The sequence below is a fragment of the Balaenoptera borealis genome (assembly GCF_965194805.1).
Source record: "Balaenoptera borealis genome assembly, chromosome: 2".
Classification (NCBI taxonomy): Eukaryota; Metazoa; Chordata; class Mammalia; order Artiodactyla; family Balaenopteridae; genus Balaenoptera; species Balaenoptera borealis.
In genome coordinates, this window is record NC_138867.1 from 110,842,249 (window position 1) to 110,861,127 (window position 18,879).

The 18,879-nt window shown below is 35.7% G+C and overlaps 1 protein-coding gene and 1 long non-coding RNA gene across 9 annotated transcripts in view; one reads left to right on the forward strand and one right to left on the reverse strand.

The window, feature by feature from the left end:
* Positions 1–18,879, forward strand: part of LOC309623702 — a 248,219-nt gene that overhangs the window by 144,608 nt on the left and 84,732 nt on the right. The gene's annotated exons all lie outside the window — the stretch shown is intronic.
* RAPGEF6 (Rap guanine nucleotide exchange factor 6) overlaps positions 1–18,879 on the reverse strand; it is a 233,864-nt gene that overhangs the window by 131,680 nt on the left and 83,305 nt on the right. For all 8 annotated transcript variants that reach the window (XM_082380768.1, XM_082380767.1, XM_082380766.1 and 5 more), the window contains one exon: positions 10,524–10,667. In XM_082380768.1, the coding sequence (XP_082236894.1) occupies positions 10,524–10,667 (144 nt within the window). The remainder of the gene's footprint in view (positions 1–10,523; positions 10,668–18,879) is intronic.

The window sequence follows — 18,879 nt, forward strand, 5'->3', positions numbered from 1 at the left end:
TATTATACTAAGTGAAGTAAGTCAGAGAAAGACAAATATTAAATGATATCACTTATATGTGGAACCTAAAAATAATACAAATGAATCTATAGGCAAAAGAGAAACAGACTCACAGACATAGAAAACAAATTTAAGGTTACCAAAGGGGCTGGGGCCCTGGGTCAAGGGAGGAACAAATTAGCAGTCTGAATAACAGATACAACTACTCTACATAAAATAGATAAGCAACAAGGATTTACTGTATAGCACAGGGAATTATACTCACTATCTTGTAATAACCTATAATGGAATATAATCTGAAAAAAATAACTGAATCACTTTGCTGTACACCTGAAACTAACATAGTATAAAATAAATGAAAAAAGGAAAAAGATTTTTGCTATACTACCTTATCTAGATCAACTATCAATATGTAGAAATTTGGCCAGATGCATAGGTTTCATTTAAAAGTAAAGTAAAATGTCTTAATGCTGCATTTTCTAAGTTGCCTGAAACATATCCCTTTTAGAAAAAAAAAGCAAAACCCTATTACTTTAAGAAATAGCATATGCAAGTAACATGACCAAATATCATTCTCCAACACAGTCTAATAGTTAAAAAGTCAGTTTTGTCTAAGTGGAATCAACTTAGTTCTCCCCTTCCCATGAGCTGCCAAATCTCTGACAGTATTCAGTAAGATAACCACTTAAAACTAGCTAAACAAGCCTTTATATGTGAAAATGCCACACTTAGAGCCATCAAATGGACAAAATACCAAGCAGTGTGCCTATTGCTTTCTGGTCCAGTCAGGAAACCAGTATATCCTAGAGAGGACAACCCACAGCTACCAAGAGAAAATATGGAATCTGTCTAGACTTCACGATGTGACAGTAAAAAAATTTGAGAAAAGAACACACTACAGTTGAGACTAGAGTAAGCAAGTAATCAATACACACACACAAACTATGCATTCTGCCTCATACAAGGAGAACAAAATAGTACAATTAAAGATACTTTAATTAAGCAATTCAACTTAGAATTTTTTCTAAAGAAACCAAGATAAGGGCATATATAACCACAAAATTACTTAGCACTTTATTTTAAAAAAAATAACAAAAAAAGTAGGAAAATCTACATGACCAAATATTGGGAACCAAGTAAATAAATTATGGCAATTATTACAATGGAGTACCAAAACACTATTGAGAATAATGTTGTTTAAAAAAAAGTAACATTCAAAGATGTTCACATTATATACGCAAGTTTTTAAAAGTTACAAATCAGGGACTTCCCTGGTGGTCCAGTGGTTAAGAATCTGCCCTGCAACGCAGGGGATGCCGGTTCTATCCCTGGTTGGGGAACTAAGATTCCACATGCTGCGGGGCAACTAAGCTTGTGCACGGCAACTACTGAGCCTGTGCCACAACTAGAGAGAGAAGCCCATGCGATGCAATGAAGAGCCCATTGCACCACAATGAAAGATCCCGGGTGCCTCAACTAAGACCCAATGCAGCCAAAAATGAATAAATAAATATTAAAAAAAAAAAGTTACAAATCAGATCATATATTTAAGCTTTATGAAGTTAGCCAAAAAGCTCACATACCTACCTAAATGTTGAAAACCGTTTTATCCAAGAATATACAAGATGTCATCAGTGGTTACATAACTGAGTAATGGAACTAACCAACTTTTACTTTTTCAAAAATAGACAAGTCTCATTTGTGTAATAAGGCAAAACTTAAATTAAAACTTAAATTAGCTTAAATTAATTAGTGACAGGGAAATTTACTATATTAAAAAGAAAAAGTGGGAATTCCCTGACACTCCAGTGGTTAGGACTCGGCACTTTCACTGCCATCGGCCTGGGTTCAATCCCTGGCCGGGGAACTAAGATCCCACAAGCCTCGTAGCATGGCCAAAAAATAAAAAAACAAATCATTAAGCAATAAAAACAGGAAATGAACTTTATGTAATTAAAAATTTGAGGACCATATCATATGTTATTGTTTAATGTCAGAAACAGAATGTGCTCAATCAATGAAATTAGGCAAATGTAACTAACTCCTTAGAGCTGCTTAACTTTAACACTTATTCTAATACAAACAACTCCCTAAATAATCCTCCTTATTCCTAACATGGAATGAATGAATTTCTGTTTCTGACAAACAACAGAACTAAACACACCCTTGGGAATTTGGCTGCCATCAATCTCTAGACTGTTTTTATATTTTGGGGGATCATGACTCCTTTGAAAACTTATAAAATACACCTGGATTTATTCTTTCTTAGCCTATCCTTACTTCTTGATTCAACTACTTCTCAGTAGTTGAATTACAAAATTAAAGACTTCTGAAGAGGCAGAAGACCTAAACAGATATTTCTCCAAAGAAGACATACAGATGGCCAAGAAGCACATGAAAAGATGCTCAACATCACTAATTATTAGAGAAATGCAAATCAAAACTACAATGAGGTATCACCTCACACCAGTTAGAATGGGCATCATCAGAAAATCTACAAACAACAAATGCTGGAGAGGGTGTGGAGAAAAGGGAACCCTCTTGCACTGTTGGTGGGAATGTAAATTGATACAGCCACTATGGAGAACAGTATGGAGGTTCCTTAAAAAACTAAAAATAGAATTACCATATGATCCAGCAATCCCACTACTGGGCATATACCGAGAGAAAACCATAATTCTAAAAGACACATGCACCCCAATGTTCATTGCAGCACTATTTACAATAGCCAGGTCATGGAAGCAACCTAAATGCCCATCGACAGACGAATGGATAAAGAAGTTGTGGTACATATATACAATGGAATATTACTCAGCCATAAAAAGGAACGAATTTGGGTCATTTGTTGAGGCGTGGATGGATCTAGAGACTGTCATACAGGGTGAAGTAAGTCAGAAAGAGAAAAACAAATATCATATATTAACGCATGTATGTGGAACCTAGAAAAATGGTACAGATGAACCAGTTTGCAGGGCAGAAGTTGAGACACAGATGTACAGAACAAACGTATGGACACCAAGGGGGGAAAACCGTAGTGGGGTGGGGATGGTGGTGTGCTGAATTGGGCGATTGGGATTGACATGTATACACTGATGTGTATAAAATTGATGACTAATAAGAACCTGCAGTATAAAAAAACAAACAAACAAAAAACACAATACTAAACTTTCTTTGCGTTATTTGTATGGAACTATGTTAATATAAATGTTTCAGACATTACATGAAATTTCTAAAAATCTTCTATGTTCTGGTATAATGTTATAAGTCATAATTCTAGTTATTACTTTAAAATGATTATCTCAGAAATAAATAAATTTCCTTGTCAACTGCATTATTACGAACTTTCATCAAATCTTTAACCGTGGTCATTTTTAAGTCTTTTGTCATTTACAGACAGTTCTGGGTGTACTCTGATGCTTTCGCAAATATGTTGCTATAAAAGGGTTTCATCTTCAAGGAATTCATGGAAAACACTCTGACAAGTACAGGTTTCTGGTAACTGACCATACTGCTGAACTGAATGAATAAGCTTTTTCAGAACTCAAATGGAAAACTGATGAATTCATAAAAGTGCTATCAAAAGATCAAGATGAAAAAAAAAATTAATTACATGGGACTGACTGAACTGATGAGGATGATTATAATTTTTGTGACTTTCTGTTTGAATAAAAAAAAAAAAATCCCACAAGGACTCAGAGGCAAAAAACATACAAATCAATTTTCACTGCAAAGTAAAGGAGCTGTTACAGTGGAGGATTACTGGACTGAATGTCAATAATATGACATAGTATGAGTGTGTTTCATGTTTGGTAATTGCAGTCATTGTTGCTTTTGTTGTGGTCATCCATTTACAATGCTCTGTCAGTTTATCTCTTGTAAAAATAAAATACAGTGTGTGTGTGAAAAAAAAAAAAAAAAAAGACTTAGGAAGAAAAAGCTCATGTTTCTTCCGGTATCACGAAAGTTATTTATTTCATCATCTTCTTTTTCAATATTTGCATGTGAAAACGTACCTTTAACACTTGGATATATTTCTGCACTGGCACACAGTAAGTATCCCTGTCCCACACCTCAAGGGAAGAACTGACATATTTTTACTTCTTTTGTATGCCTTACCACATAAGAGAAAACAAGCTCCCAATGAGTCTATTTCCTGGGTCCTCAGGACTCAAATATATACATATAACATTCAAGCAACAAAAAAACTATGAAAATCCCCAAGTATGTCTAAAAAGATACATTAAGAAAATTCTTTTACACCATTTAAACAAAAACAAATCCTGCACTGGTAAGAGTATTTCTACCCAACTCAACATAGCAGAAGCATTTAAAAAAATTATATAGATATATTTACCTGCCCCAGATTTTACATGTAGAGCCCCAAGTGCTGATATTATCAAGAATATATGTAGGAGACCGTCAAGATAGCGGAGGAGTAAGACGTGGAGATCACCTCCCTCCCCACAAATACATGAGAAATACATCTACATGTGGAACAACTCCTACAGAACACCTACTGAACGCAGGCAGAAGACCTCAGACGTCCCAAAAGATATATATATTTTTTTCCTTTCTCTCTTTTTGTGAGTGTGTATGTGTATGCTTCTTTGTGTGATTTTGTCTGTATAGCTTTGCTTTTACCATTTGTCCCAGGGTTCTGTCTGTCCGTCCTCTTTTTAGTATAGTTTTTAGCGCTTGCTATCATTGTTGGATTTGTTTTTCGGTTTGGTTGCTCTCTTCTTTCTTCCCTTCTTTTTTTTTCAATTACTTTTAAATTTTTATTTTAATAACATTATTTTATTTTTTTCATTCTTTCTTTCTATTTTCCTCCCTATTCTTCTGAGCCGTGTGGCTGACAGGGTCTTGGTGCTCCAGCCAGGTGTCAGGCCTGTGCCTTTGAGGTGGGAGAGCCGAGTTCAGGACATTGGTCCACCAGAGACCTCCCGGCTCCACGTAATGTCAAATGGCGAAAGGTCTCCCAGAGTACTCCATCTCAACGTTAACACCCAGCTCCACTCAACCACCAGCAAGCTACAGTGCTGGAGAGCCTATGCCAAACAACTAGCAAGACAGGAACACAACCCCATCCATTAGCAGAGAGGCTGTCTAAAATCATAAGGTCAAGACACCCCAAAACAGCACCGGATGTGGTCCTGCCCACCAGAAAGACAAGATCCAGACACAACCAACAGAACACAAGCACCAGTCCCCTCCACCAGGAAGCCTACACAACCCACTGAACCAACCTTAGCCACTGGGAGCAGACACCAAAAAAAATGGGAACTACAAACCTGCAACATGCAAAAAGGAGACCACAAACACAGTAAGTTAAGCAAAATGAGAAGATAGAGAAACAAACGGCAGATGAAGGAGCAAGGTAAAAACCCACCAGACCAAACAAATGAAGAGGAAATAGGCAGTCTACCTGAAAAAGAATTCAGAATAACGATAGTAAAGATGATCCAAAATCTTGGAAATAGAATGGAGAAAATACAAGAAACATTTAACAAGGACCTAGAAGAACTAAAGAGCAAACAAACAATGATGAACAACACAACAAATGAAATTAAAAATTCTCTAGAAGGGATTAATAGCAGAATAACTGAGGCAGAAGAACAGATAAGTGACCTGCAAGATAAAACAGTGGAAATAACTACCACAGAGCACAATAAAAAAAAAAGAATGAAAAGAATTGAGGACAGTCTCAGAGACCTCTGGGAGAACATTAAACGCACTAACATTCGAATTATAGGGGTCCCAAAAGACGAAGAGAAAAAGAAAGGGACTGAGAAAATATTTGAAGATATTATACTTGAAAACTTCCCTAATATGGGAAAGGAAATAGTCAATCAAGTCCAGGAAGCACAGAGAATCCGATACAGGATAAATCCAAGGAGAAACACACCAAGACACATATTAATCAAACTATCAAAAATTAAATGAAAAGAAAAAATATTAAAAGCACCAAGGGAAAAACAACAAATAACATACAAGGGAATCCCCATAAGGTTAACAGCTGATCTTTCAGCAGAAATTCTGCAAGCCAGAAGGGAGTGGCAGGACATATTTAAAGTGATGAAAGGGAAAAACCTACAACCAAGATTACTCTACCCAGCAAGGATCTCATTCAGATTTGAAGGAGAAATTAAAACATTTACAGAAAATCAAAAGTTAAGAGAATTCAGTACCACCAAACCAGCTTTACAACAAATGCTAACGGAACTTCTCTAGGCAGGAAACACAAGAGAAGAAAAACACCTACAATAACAAACCCAAAACAATTTAGAAAACGGTAATAGGAACATACAGATCAATAACTGCCTTAAATGTAAATGGATTAAATGCTCCCGCCAAAAGACACAGACTGGCTCAATGGACAAAGAAACAAGACCTGTATATATGCTGCCTACAAGAGACCCACTTCAGACCTAGGGACACGTACAGACCGAAAGTGAGGGGATGGAAAAAGAAAGTCCAAGCAAATGGAAATCAAAAGAAAGCTGGAGTAGCATTTCTCATATCAGACAAAACAGACTTTAAAATCACAACTATTACAAGAAAAAAGGAGGACACTACATAATGACCAATCTAAGAAGAAGATAGAACAATTGTAAATTTTTATGCTCCCAACATAGGAGCACCTCAATACATAAGGCAAATGCTAACAGCCATAAATGGGGAAATCGACAGTAACACAATCATAGTAGGGGACTTTAACACCCCATTTTCACCAATGGACAGATCATCCAAAAGAAAAATAAATAAGGAAACACAAACTTTAAATGATACATTAAGCAAGATGGACTTAATTGATATTTATAGGACATTCCATCCAAAAACAACAGAATACACTTTCTTCTCAAGTGCTCATGGAACATTCTCCAGGATAGATCATATCTTGGGTCACAAATCAAGCCTTGGTAAATTTAAGAAAATTGAAATCGTATCAAGTACCTTTTCCGACCACAACACTAAGAGACTAGATATCAACTGCAGGAAAAAACCTGTATAAACTATAAACACATGGAGGCTAAACAATACATTAAATAACCAAGAGATCACTGAAGGAATCAAGGAGGAAATAAAAAAATACCTAGAAACAAATGACAATGAAAACACGATGACCCAAAACCTATGGGATGCAGCAAAAGCAGTTCTAAGAGGGAACTTTATAACAATACAATCCTACCTCAAAAAACAAGAAATATCTCAAATAAACAACCTAACCTTACACCTAAAGCAATTACAGAAAGAAGAACAAAAAACCCCAAAGTTAGCAGAAGGAGAGAAATCATAAAGATCAGATCAGAAATAAATGAAAAAGAAATGACGGAAAAAATAGCAAAGATCAATAAAACTAAAAGCTGGTTCTTTGAGAAGATTAAAAAAATTGATAAACCATTAGCCAGACTCATCAAGAAAAAAAGGCAGAAGACCCAAATCAACAGAATTAGCAATGAAAAAGGAGAAGTAACAATGGACACTGCAGAAATACAAAAGATCATGAGAGATTACTACAAGCAACTCTATGCCAATAAAATGGATAACCTGGAAGAAATGGACAAACTCTTAGAAATGCACAACCTTCCGAGACTGAACCAAGAAAAAACAAAATATAAGCAGACCAATCACAAGCACTGAAATTGAGACTGTAATTAAAAATCTTCCAACAAACAAAAGCCCAGAACCAGATGACTTCACAGGCAAATTCTATCAAACATTTAGAGAAGAGTCAACAGCTATCCTTCTCAAACTCTTCCAAAATATAGCAGAGGGAGGAACACTCCCAAACTCATTCTATGAGGCCACCATCACCCTGATAGCCAAACCAGACAAAGATGTCACAAAGAAAGAAAACTACAGGCCAATATCACTGATGAACACAGACGTAAAAATCCTCAACAAAATACTAGCAAACAGAATCCAACAGCACATTAAAAGAATCATACACCATGATCAAGTGGGGTTTATCCCAGAATGCAAGGATTCTTCAATATACGCAAATCAATCAATGTGATACACCATATTAATAAATTGAAGGAGAAAAACCATATGATCATCTCAATAGATGCAGAAAAAGCTTTTGACAAAATTCAACACCAATTTATGATAAAAACCATCCAGAAAGCAGGCATAGAGGGAACTTACCTCAACATAATAAAGGCCATATATGACAAACCCACAGCCAACATCGTTTTCAATGGTGAAAAACTGAAACTACTGCCTCTAAGATCAGGAACAAGAAAAGGTTTTCCACTCTCACCGTTATTATTCAACATACGTTTGGAAGTTTTAGGCACAGCAATCAGAGAAGAAAAAGAAATAAAAGGAATCCAAATTGGAAAAGAAGAAGTAAAGCTCTCACTGTTTGCAGATGACATGATACTATACATAGAGAATCCTAAAGATGCTACCAGAAAACTACTACAGCTAATCAATGAATCTGGTAAAGTAGCAGGATACAAAATTAATGCACAGAAATCTCTTGCATTCCTATACACTAATGATGAAAAATCTGAAACAGAAATTAAGGAAACACTCCCATTTAAGACTGCAACAAAAAGAATAAAATACCTAGGAATAAAACTACCTATGGAGAAAAAAGACCTGTATGCAGAAAACTATAAGACACTGATGAAAGAAATTAAAGATGATACAAACAGATGGAGAGATATACCATGTTCTTGGATTGGAGGAATCAACATTGTGAAAAGGACTATACTACCCAAAGCAATCTACAGATTCAATGCAATCCCTATCAAACTACCAATGGCATTTTTCACAGAACTAGAACAAAAAATTTCAGTTTGTATGGAAACACAAAAGACCCCGAGTAGCCAAAGCAATCTTGAGAACGAAAAATGGAGCTGCAGGAATCAGGCTCCCAGACTTCAGACTATACTACAAAGCTACAGTAATCAAGACAGTATGGCACTGGCATAAAAACAGAAATATAGATCAATGGAACAGGATAGAAAGTCCAGAGATAAACCCACGCACATATGATTGCCTTATCTTTGATAAAGGATGCATGAATATACAGTGGAGAAAAGACAGCCTCCTCAATAAGTGGTGCTGGGAAAACTGGACAGCTACATGTAGAAGAATGAAATCAGAACACTCCCTAACACCATACACAAAAATAAACTCAAAATGGATTAAAGACCTAAATGTAAGGCCAGACACTATCAAACTCTTAGAGGAAAACATAGGCAAAACACTCTATGACATAAATCACAGCAAGATCCTATTTGACCCACCTCCTAGAGAAATGGAAATAATAACAAAAATAAACTAATGGGACCTAATGAAACCTAAAAGCTTTTGCACAGCAAAGGAAAAAATAAACAAGATGAAAAGACAACCCTCAGAATGGGAGAAAATATTTGCAAATGAAGCAACAGACAAAGGATTAATCTCCAAAATTTACAAGCAGCTCATGCAGCTCAATACCAAAAAAACAAACAACCCAATCAAAAAATGGGCAGAAGATCTAAACAGACATTTCTCCAAAGAAGATATACAGATTGCCAACAAACACATGAAAGAATGCTCAACATCATTAATCATTAGAGAAATGCAAATCAAAACTACAATGAGATATCATCTCACACCAGTCAGAATGGCCATCATCAAAAAATCTAGAAACAATAAATGCTGGAGAGGGTGTGGAGAAAAGGGAACCCTCTTGCACTGTTGGTGGGAATGTAAATTGATACAGTCACTATGGAGAACAGTATGGAGGTTCCTTAATAAACTAAAAATAGAACTACCATACAACCCAGCAATCCCACTACTGGGCACCCTGAGAAAACCATAATTCAAAAAGAGTCATGTACCACAATGTTCATTGCAGCTCTATTTACAATAGCCAGGCCATGGAAGCAACCTAAGTGTCCATCATCGGATGAATGGATAAAGAAGATGTGGCACATATATACAATGGAATATTACTCAGCCATAAAAAGAAATGAAATGGAGTTATTTGTAGTGAGGTGGATGGAGTTAGAGTCTGTCATACAGAGTGAAGTAAGTCAGAAAGAGAAAAACAAATACCATATGCTAACACATATACATGGAATGTTAAACAAAAAAAAGGTTCTGAAGAACCTAGGGGTAGGACAGGAATAAAGATGCAGACATACAGAATGGACTTGAGGACACAGGGAGGGGGAAGGGTATGCTGGGATGAAGTGAGAGAGTGGCATGGACATATATACACTACCAAATGTAAAATAGATAGCTAGTGGGAAGTAGCCACATAGCACTGGGAGATCAGCTCAGTGCTTTGTGACCACCTAGAGAGATGGGATAAGGTGGATGGGAGGGAGAAGCAAGAGGGAGGAGATATGGGGATATAAGTATATGTATAGCTGATTCACTTTGTTATAAAGCAGAAACTAGCACACCATTGTAAAGCAATTATACTCCAATAAAGATGTTAAAATATATATACATATGTAAATTAAGTATACTGAATATGAACTAAGAAATACCCATGAAATGTTCCTAAATATACTCACAGAAAGATAGCTGTTAATGTCCACATCATCAGTAATAGTCTGGCGTTCTCCTTTACAGTTAATTTTCCGAAACCTTCGTCGAGACTGTCTGGCAGGAACTTCTCTTTGTAGAATACTATCTTCATTATCTTTGGAATTCTCTACCTGAAACACATGTTCACATTCCTGATTAAACATCCAATTTTTCCATATTACTGACAGTCTATGGAGTTTTAACAGGCACATAAGGAGGCTTCATTTACTACTTGCAAGAAACTGCCTCAAGAAAACAGTCTGTATAGGACAATGCTCATGACTTCAAAAAGACTAAAGGTGACGTTATTATAAAGATCTGGAGACCACGGTTTCCTTCCAGGAAATAGTCTCTCTTGCTCACATAAACATACATCCTCTAAGTAAAGTCATTTACCAGAAATGAAGGCTGCTAACTACACCTACACATTCAATAATTACAACTTCTGAGTTAGTCTAATTACAAACTGCGTGATTATACACATATTTTATTTGGCAAACAATTATGGTTATGACTTCAGTGAATTGCTAAACAGTGAAACAAAAATGCTTTATGCATTATTCTTTGATGTCCATCTTAATGTGTGAAAATAGTCAAGAATAAATAAGGCTGGCATCTTCTAAGGAAGAAGGGAAAACTAACATTTATTGAGGGCTTAAAATAGGACAGCATGGATATATATTATACTACTTAGTTTACACAACAGCCCTGTAATCAGGTATTACTATTACTAGTTTATACACGAACAAAGTAAAATCCAAAAAGATCAGCGACTTTTCAGTCTCACAACAGTGATACTTATTAAAGGTGACCTGGCATACAGGCCTGTTTCCAAAACTTATGCTACTGATACAAGACTACATTGCCAGGGGAGGGGGGGTAGGGGGAGGAAAGAAATAGGTGAGGGAGATTAACAGGTACAAACTTCCAGCTGTAAAATAAATGAGTCATGGATATGAAATATACAGCGTGAGGAATATAGTCAATAGTTATATCAGTATCTTTGTATGATGACAGATGGTAACCGGACTTATTGTGGTGATCATTTTGAAATGTATAGAAATACCAAATCACTACTTTGGGTAAAAGGAACTAACATAGTGTTCTGGGTCAATTACACTTCAAAAACAAAGAAACTTATAGAAAAAGAGATCAGATTTATGGTTCCCAGAGGTGGGGGCTGAGGGGAGCAGGAATTGGATGAAGGCAGTCAGAAGGTACAAACTTCCAGTTATAAGACAAATAAGTACTAGGGATGTAATGTCAACATGATAAATATAATTAACACTGTTATATGTTATATATGAAAGTTGTTAAGAGAGCAAATCCTAAGTGTTCTCATCACAAGAAAAATAATTTTTTTCTATTTCTTTAATTTTCTATCTATATGAGATGACTGTTGGTCACTAAACTTACTGTGATTTATCACTTCATGATGTATGTAAGTCAAACCATTATGCCTTAAACTGATACAGTGCTGTATGTAAATTATATCTCAATAAAACTAGAAGGAAAAAAAAGACTACCTTTCCTATCTAATGACAGAGTATACCATAATTTTTAGAAATTACTTTTACAAAGGAATATTGACATGCTCTAAAGTAGACTTTATAATTAACCTCACATCCAATAAATAACAAATGGTAATTTCAGCTTTCTCCCTCAACTACTTTTCCTGCTAATGTCATATCTCTTGCTGATATCAAAAATTTCCTAGTCACCCAAGTATGAAATTCCAACATTTCCAATTCCCCTGCTTGTCTTCCATATCTTATCTTCAATCATTTCTTAGAACCTGTCAAATCTTTGTTTAGAAATCCCTTTCACAATGCCTTTTCTTTCATTCCCATTACCACCATTCTTTATTCAAGTCTTAATCACTTCAGTCCTGAACTTGCTGCTTCTGTCATGTTCCTCTCCAATTCCATCCGGCATGGTCAGATAAATCATCATTATGTCAGGTCTCCTGTTCAAAATGCTACAATGGACCTCTAATGGTTACCAAATAAATTTTAAACTATTATATTTGATATTCCAAGTCATACATGCTCCATTCCCAAAATATTTTTATCACTTTATCTTATACATGGAAGCCTGGAAAAACTGCTCCCGTATCCTCCTCCCCACAAAAAATCCTCTCACATAAAAGCTCTAATGAGATATGCAAAATTTCCTGATGATTTCTCAGAAAGAGTTGATGTCTAAGCTGTTCTGTAGGTTTGAGAGTTCAAGAGTAAGTGGCAGCCAAGTCAATGTGACTATTCATGGGTCCCTATACATAAATAACTTACATTCTGCTAAGTAACTACTTATTTCCTCAATTTCTGTTATCTTATCCATGTTATCTTCATATGCTGAAACACTACCAATCATTTAAGACACATCTCAACTGCCATCTCTTCCATAACCACAAGAGACATTCCTTTTGACTGCTTTACTGTGTACACACAACCTGGACTTCTCATAAACAGGACTGCCTTCAGGCCTTTACATACATATGCATTATTTCTGCCTAAAAGCCCATTCCTCCTTTGCTAACATCTCAGCATCCTACACATACCTCATGACCCAGTTCAAACAACCCTACCTCTGCCTCAAGAGGTAGGTGCTACCCCTTCTATAGCACTAAGCATACTGGCCATAATTATTAGATAAGCTTACCTCACTACAAGCTCCCTAGTATAGGAAGTGCATTGTATTTACATTCATCTTTGTTCACTTATTCAAAACATTTGCCAAAATGGGCATTACATTAAATTCTTTCTTTCTCCCCAAATATCTTAAGCCCTTGGAAGTATGTATAAGATACTCAAGAAATATACAGGCAGGCAGAGTAAGTTACTGAATATTACTCTTCTGAAAAGTAAAATCCAGAAGAGACAGGGGCTTGATTTCCAACTTAAAACTACAGAATTTTGTATAGGAAGCAAATACATGTCAACCCCTTTAGATTCAATTTCCTTTTCTAAAAAATGATGGGAGAACCACTGTATTTTCTAAATCACTACGCTAGGCCAAGTACCAGAAACTATTACTTATGTCCTTTAAGGCTCACAACATAGCTACTCTTTCTGTGTTAACGGATGGTGCAGAGCCTCATAAAACTTAAGTATTTCACAGAAGTGGGTGAGTAACAATTCAAAAACCAAGTGTGGGGACTTCCCTGGTGGTCCAGTGGCTAAGACTGTGCACTCTCAATGTAGGGGGCCCAGGTTCGATCCTTGGTTGGGGAACTAGATCCCACATGCAAGCCGCAACTAAAGATCCCACATGCTGCAACGAAGATCCCACCTGCCACAACTAAGACCCGGTGCAGCCAAAAATAAATAAATGAATGAATGAATGAATATTTAAAAAACAAAAACCAAGTGTGACTAAGAAGTTCATCTCCTTCATACTGCCCTATCCCACAGGATGAACTAGATTATTTACTTTAGGTAAAATTCCAGTATCATATCCATATTCTTAGCTCTTTCAACAGCTACCATTCATTGAGAAAAAGCAGAGATTTAAACAATAAAGGTTTTTCAAAATAGAAACAGTAGCAAATTAAATTTAGGAAAGGAGTTTCTAGCCTTAAAAATGTGGGGAGGGCTTCCCTGGTGGCGCAGTGGTTGAGAATCTGCCTGATGCAGGGGACATGGGTTCGAGCCCTGGTCTGGGAAGATCCCACATGCCACAGAGCAACTGGGCCCGTGAGCCACAATTACTGAGCCTGCGCGTCTGGAGCCTGTTCTCCGCAACAAGAGAGGCTGCGATAGTGTAAGGCCCGCGCACCGCGATGAAGAGTGGCCCCCTCTTGCCGCAACTAGAGAAAGCCCTCGCACAGAAACGAAGACCCAACACAGACAAAAGTAAATTAAAAAAAAAAAAAAAAGATAGCATCATGTAATGGCAATTCTATAAATCTGGGTTTAAAAAAAAAAAAAATGTGGGGAAAAGTACCAAATGAAAGGAAAAACCAAACAATGGATAAAGGATTAGGCACCCTTAGTAAAGCTCCTGCTGATTACAACTGAAATGTGAGGTTAAATTTTAAAAATGAAACCTCATAAACACATACTGAAATGGCAGAAAAGTAAGGAATCCAAATGCAAAGAAAGAAGTGAAAGCAAAATGCCAGGAAGTAGGATAGCAACAAAGCCCCAATCTACCAGATGATTTCTCAACTTTGGAGACAAGACCTTCCACTTTGATGGTTGTAGGGAACGAGAGAGATAGGAAATAAAATAGAGAATCCAACAAAGGCAGGGAATCCAAAGGAGACTTACTCATTCCAAAGAGCTACACCCTCACTGCAAGGATTAAGCCCATCTTGCAGAAGGGAGAGGAAGAAAACTTGCTTAGCACTGAGAAAAGGACTGCTGGGGGTGGAGGAAATTCAAAACAGAAGCCATCCTTCATGCAGGTCTGTAGTTTCAATTCATAATACCTTAAGCGCATAAAAAAATTTAAAGAAGTTCAGGACTAAAAACATACATGCAACTGGCAAAAACAAATCTAAAACCTCTTTGCAAGAATGCAACTTTAACCCAAACCTCAAGGAATTCCCACACCCAAAGTTCAACACATATGAAGTCATGTACAAATATACCAAAAAAAAAAAAAACCCAAAAACAAAAAACCAAAAGCCCCAACAACAACAAAACCCAATCACGAGAGACATAATGAGCAATAATGGACAGAAAAAAGGTAGCAGAATCACACCTGCAAATATTCCAATATTGGAAGTATCAGAAAATATAAAGCTATAATAATAAAAAAAAAAAACTTTAAACAAAAAGAAACTTGAAAATGAGCCAGAGATTATAAATAGCAACCAAACAGGTAAGGATTTACCAGGACAAAAAAAAAAAAATTCCTCCCCAAGTGCCCTCCCTCCCCACTGCCAGGCTAGCAAATAGAGAGTAACAAGAAAGAGCCATCTACCTTCGAAAGAGGGATGAGAACATGGAAATATATCCTGTCTGAAACACAAGAGCACAGAGAAGGCCTAAAACTGAGGGTGGAACAGGAACACTTAGAAAAATCTTCCAAAAAACCAGTCCCACCCCTAAGCACAAAGTAACACTAGAGGAATTTGATGGTGTGCTGAAGGTAACAATAACAACAACAAAAATCCAAAACTAACTCAATTCTAGCAGAATAGGTGTGTTCATCTCCAGGCCTAAACACTGTCTACCCTCTGTCTTTATTGCTCTACATAACAATATCTAGTATCAAATACAAAATAACGACTCACATAAAAATAAAAAGGATTAAAAAAAAAACACCCAATCCACTGCCAAGAGACAAAGCAATCAACAGAGCAATCCCTGAAAATTAAAAGATGACCCAGATGAATATCAGACAGAATTTAAAACAACTATAATATGGTAATGTTTCAGCAGAAAAGGTGGACAATATAACTAGACAGATGGAGCAGACATAAGAAAAGTATTAGAGTAAAGTGAAAATGTCAGAAACAAAAAACATGGTACTAAAGATGAAGAATGCCTTTGATAAGCTCATCAGTAGACCGGATACCATCAAGTTAAGAATCAATGAACTTAAACATAGGTCAACAGAAATTACCCAAAGTGAAAGAGGGGCAGTGAGAGAGGAAGAGAGAGAAAGTAAAAAAGAAAAATGAAGGAATTAAATGGTGTATTAAGATATAACTAAAAAGAGGATTAGTGAATTGGGAAAACAGAGCTTAAAAAAATAAAAGAGTATGCACCACAAAGTCAGGATGAGATGAAAAACAAGAAAAAAATCTTAAGAAATATAGAGAATAGGACTTCCCTCGTGGTGCATTGGTTAAGAATCCGCCTGCCAATGCAAGGGACATGGGTTCGAGCCCTGGTCTGGGAAGATTTCACATGACTTGGAGCAACTAAGCCATGCGCCCCAACTACTGAGACTGCGCTCTAGAGCCCGCAAGCCACAACTACTGAAGCCTGCGTGCCTAGAGCCCACGCTCCGCAACAAGAGAAGCCACCGCAATGAGAGGCCCACGTACCACAATGAAGAGTAGCCCCGCTCACCACAACTAGAGAAAGTCCACGCGCAGCAACGAAGACCCAACGCAGCCCTCAAAAATAAAATAAATAAATGTATTAAGAAAAAAGAAATACAGAGAATAAGCTGAAAATATTTAACATATATTTAAACAAAGTTCAAGAAAATGATAATAGAAAAATGAAGACAATGTCCAAAGAGAAAATGAGATTTTTTTAGTTAAAAAAAAAAAAGACAGCCCAAAGCTCTCCAACAAATCCAACTCAGGATACTTAAAAACTACAACTACAAATCCACCAGAAAAGATAAAGAGAAGACTTTAAACGCAGCCAGAAGGAAACGACAGATCAGCTATAAAGGAAGGGCATTAAATTAATAACTGACTTCTCAAAAAACAACAGATGCCACAAAACAGAATGTACTGACTGCTAAGAAAAAAAAGGATTTTTCTCCTAAAATTGCATTCATAGCAAAACAATCCTTAAGAATAATACAAAATAAAGCCATTTTCAGGCAAAATTAAGAAAAAGAACAATACACCCAGTTGAAATGTTTACCAACAAAACCCCTTTATTAAAGAAAAATTTAAAGAGTGTGCCTCAGATATAACACAAATGGTCCCATAAGTAAGGTCTCAAATCCAAGAAATAACTAAAAGCAAAGAAATGCTAAATACATGGCTAAATCTGAGCAAATAACAACTGCATAAAACAATAAAGTAAGACAAAATTTGTGGAATAAGTAAGTAGAACTAAAATACTGGTCAAGAGCAATTACATTTGGATGTAGTGGTCAGCATTAAACTTTTATCAACTTTACTACTTATTAACTTCAGTTATTTTTAAGTAACCTGGAACTAGCAAGAAAAGAATAGACCAAATACAGTATCTAAGGGAGTACTGGGGGAGGGAGTTGAGAGTGGAAAAAAAGAACTTACTATCTTATATATAGAAAGTAAAAATAACAAGAGGAAAAAAAAAGTAGAATATATACAAAGCACATAAAAGTAAATCCAAAAAGTAAAAGTAAATCCAAACCTGTCAGAAATCACAAAGAATGTAAACGGAAGAATCTTCTCAGGTTAAAAAAAAAAATCTTATACCAAATGCAGAAAAAGAGTTAGTTAACAGCCTCCAAGTACTGAGGCCCACAGAATCCAGATACAAAGATGACAAAAGAGTACTAGAAATTAAATTATGAGCTAACATCTAAGAAATAATGAATGCAAGAATCCTAAACTCAATTATCAAATTAAGCCTAGGAACTCAGAAAAATATAACAAATAACTCAGTCTGAGCATTTACTGGGAATGTAAGGGTAGTTTAATATTATAAAAATCTATTAATATAAATCATATTAAGAGACCAAAGGAGAAAAGGGCACAGATCTCTGTAACAAAGGCAGAAAAAAAGTTTTTAATCAATTTCAGTAACCTTTGCTGATAAAAATTTTTAACAGTACTTTTTGATACTCAAGATACCGTTTTAAGTTATGAACTTTTGAGAGACTCCCAATAGTTTTTTGATATTTCTTTGCTTTCTGACACAAGAAATCCTAGTCTAATACATTTCCTGCTCCACATGTGATGTAAGCTATTATTTTATGGAGGCTTATATCGTTTTAGTGGGGAAATAGTATTTACTCACCATAATCTGGGCTCTTATAAACACTAGTAATCACTAAAACTACTTTTTTGTTGCTGCTTCTAAGCCTTTGCAATGAATAGCCCTAAGAAATACATTTTTTTCATAAAGTGAACCAACTTGGGAAATATTTTTAAGACAAATGCTGACATATCCTATTCAAATTTTAGAGTTTTACTTAATATCTTTTATTTTGTACAACTCTTTTTCTTTTATAGTGGGGAAAAATGATTCCTAATGACAATAATATATACATATATTATTAACTACATTATATTAATTATAATCATTGTAAATTAAATTTAATTACATCCAATTAAATTAAATGTATCTTAATAACAAAGTTTCTCTTTATACACTTAGGTTATCTATACACATGTATGTTATATATACATATATAATAGCTTTAACAGTATCAACATTACCACCAACATCCTGATACTACATAATCGGTTCCTAATGATTTATGTATATAAGATTATATATGTAAGTATATATTAATTATCATTACATAAGTTACATACATGTAAGTATATGTAATGTGTCTCCACACACACACACATATCTACATAGAACTTTTAAAATACTGTCATTACTACTAAAAATGAAACTACTGACCCTTTCTGTCCTCATGAGATACCCCATTAAAAATGCAAAGACAAAATATTGTCTTTTAAAGTCACCAGAGGGCTCCCCTGGT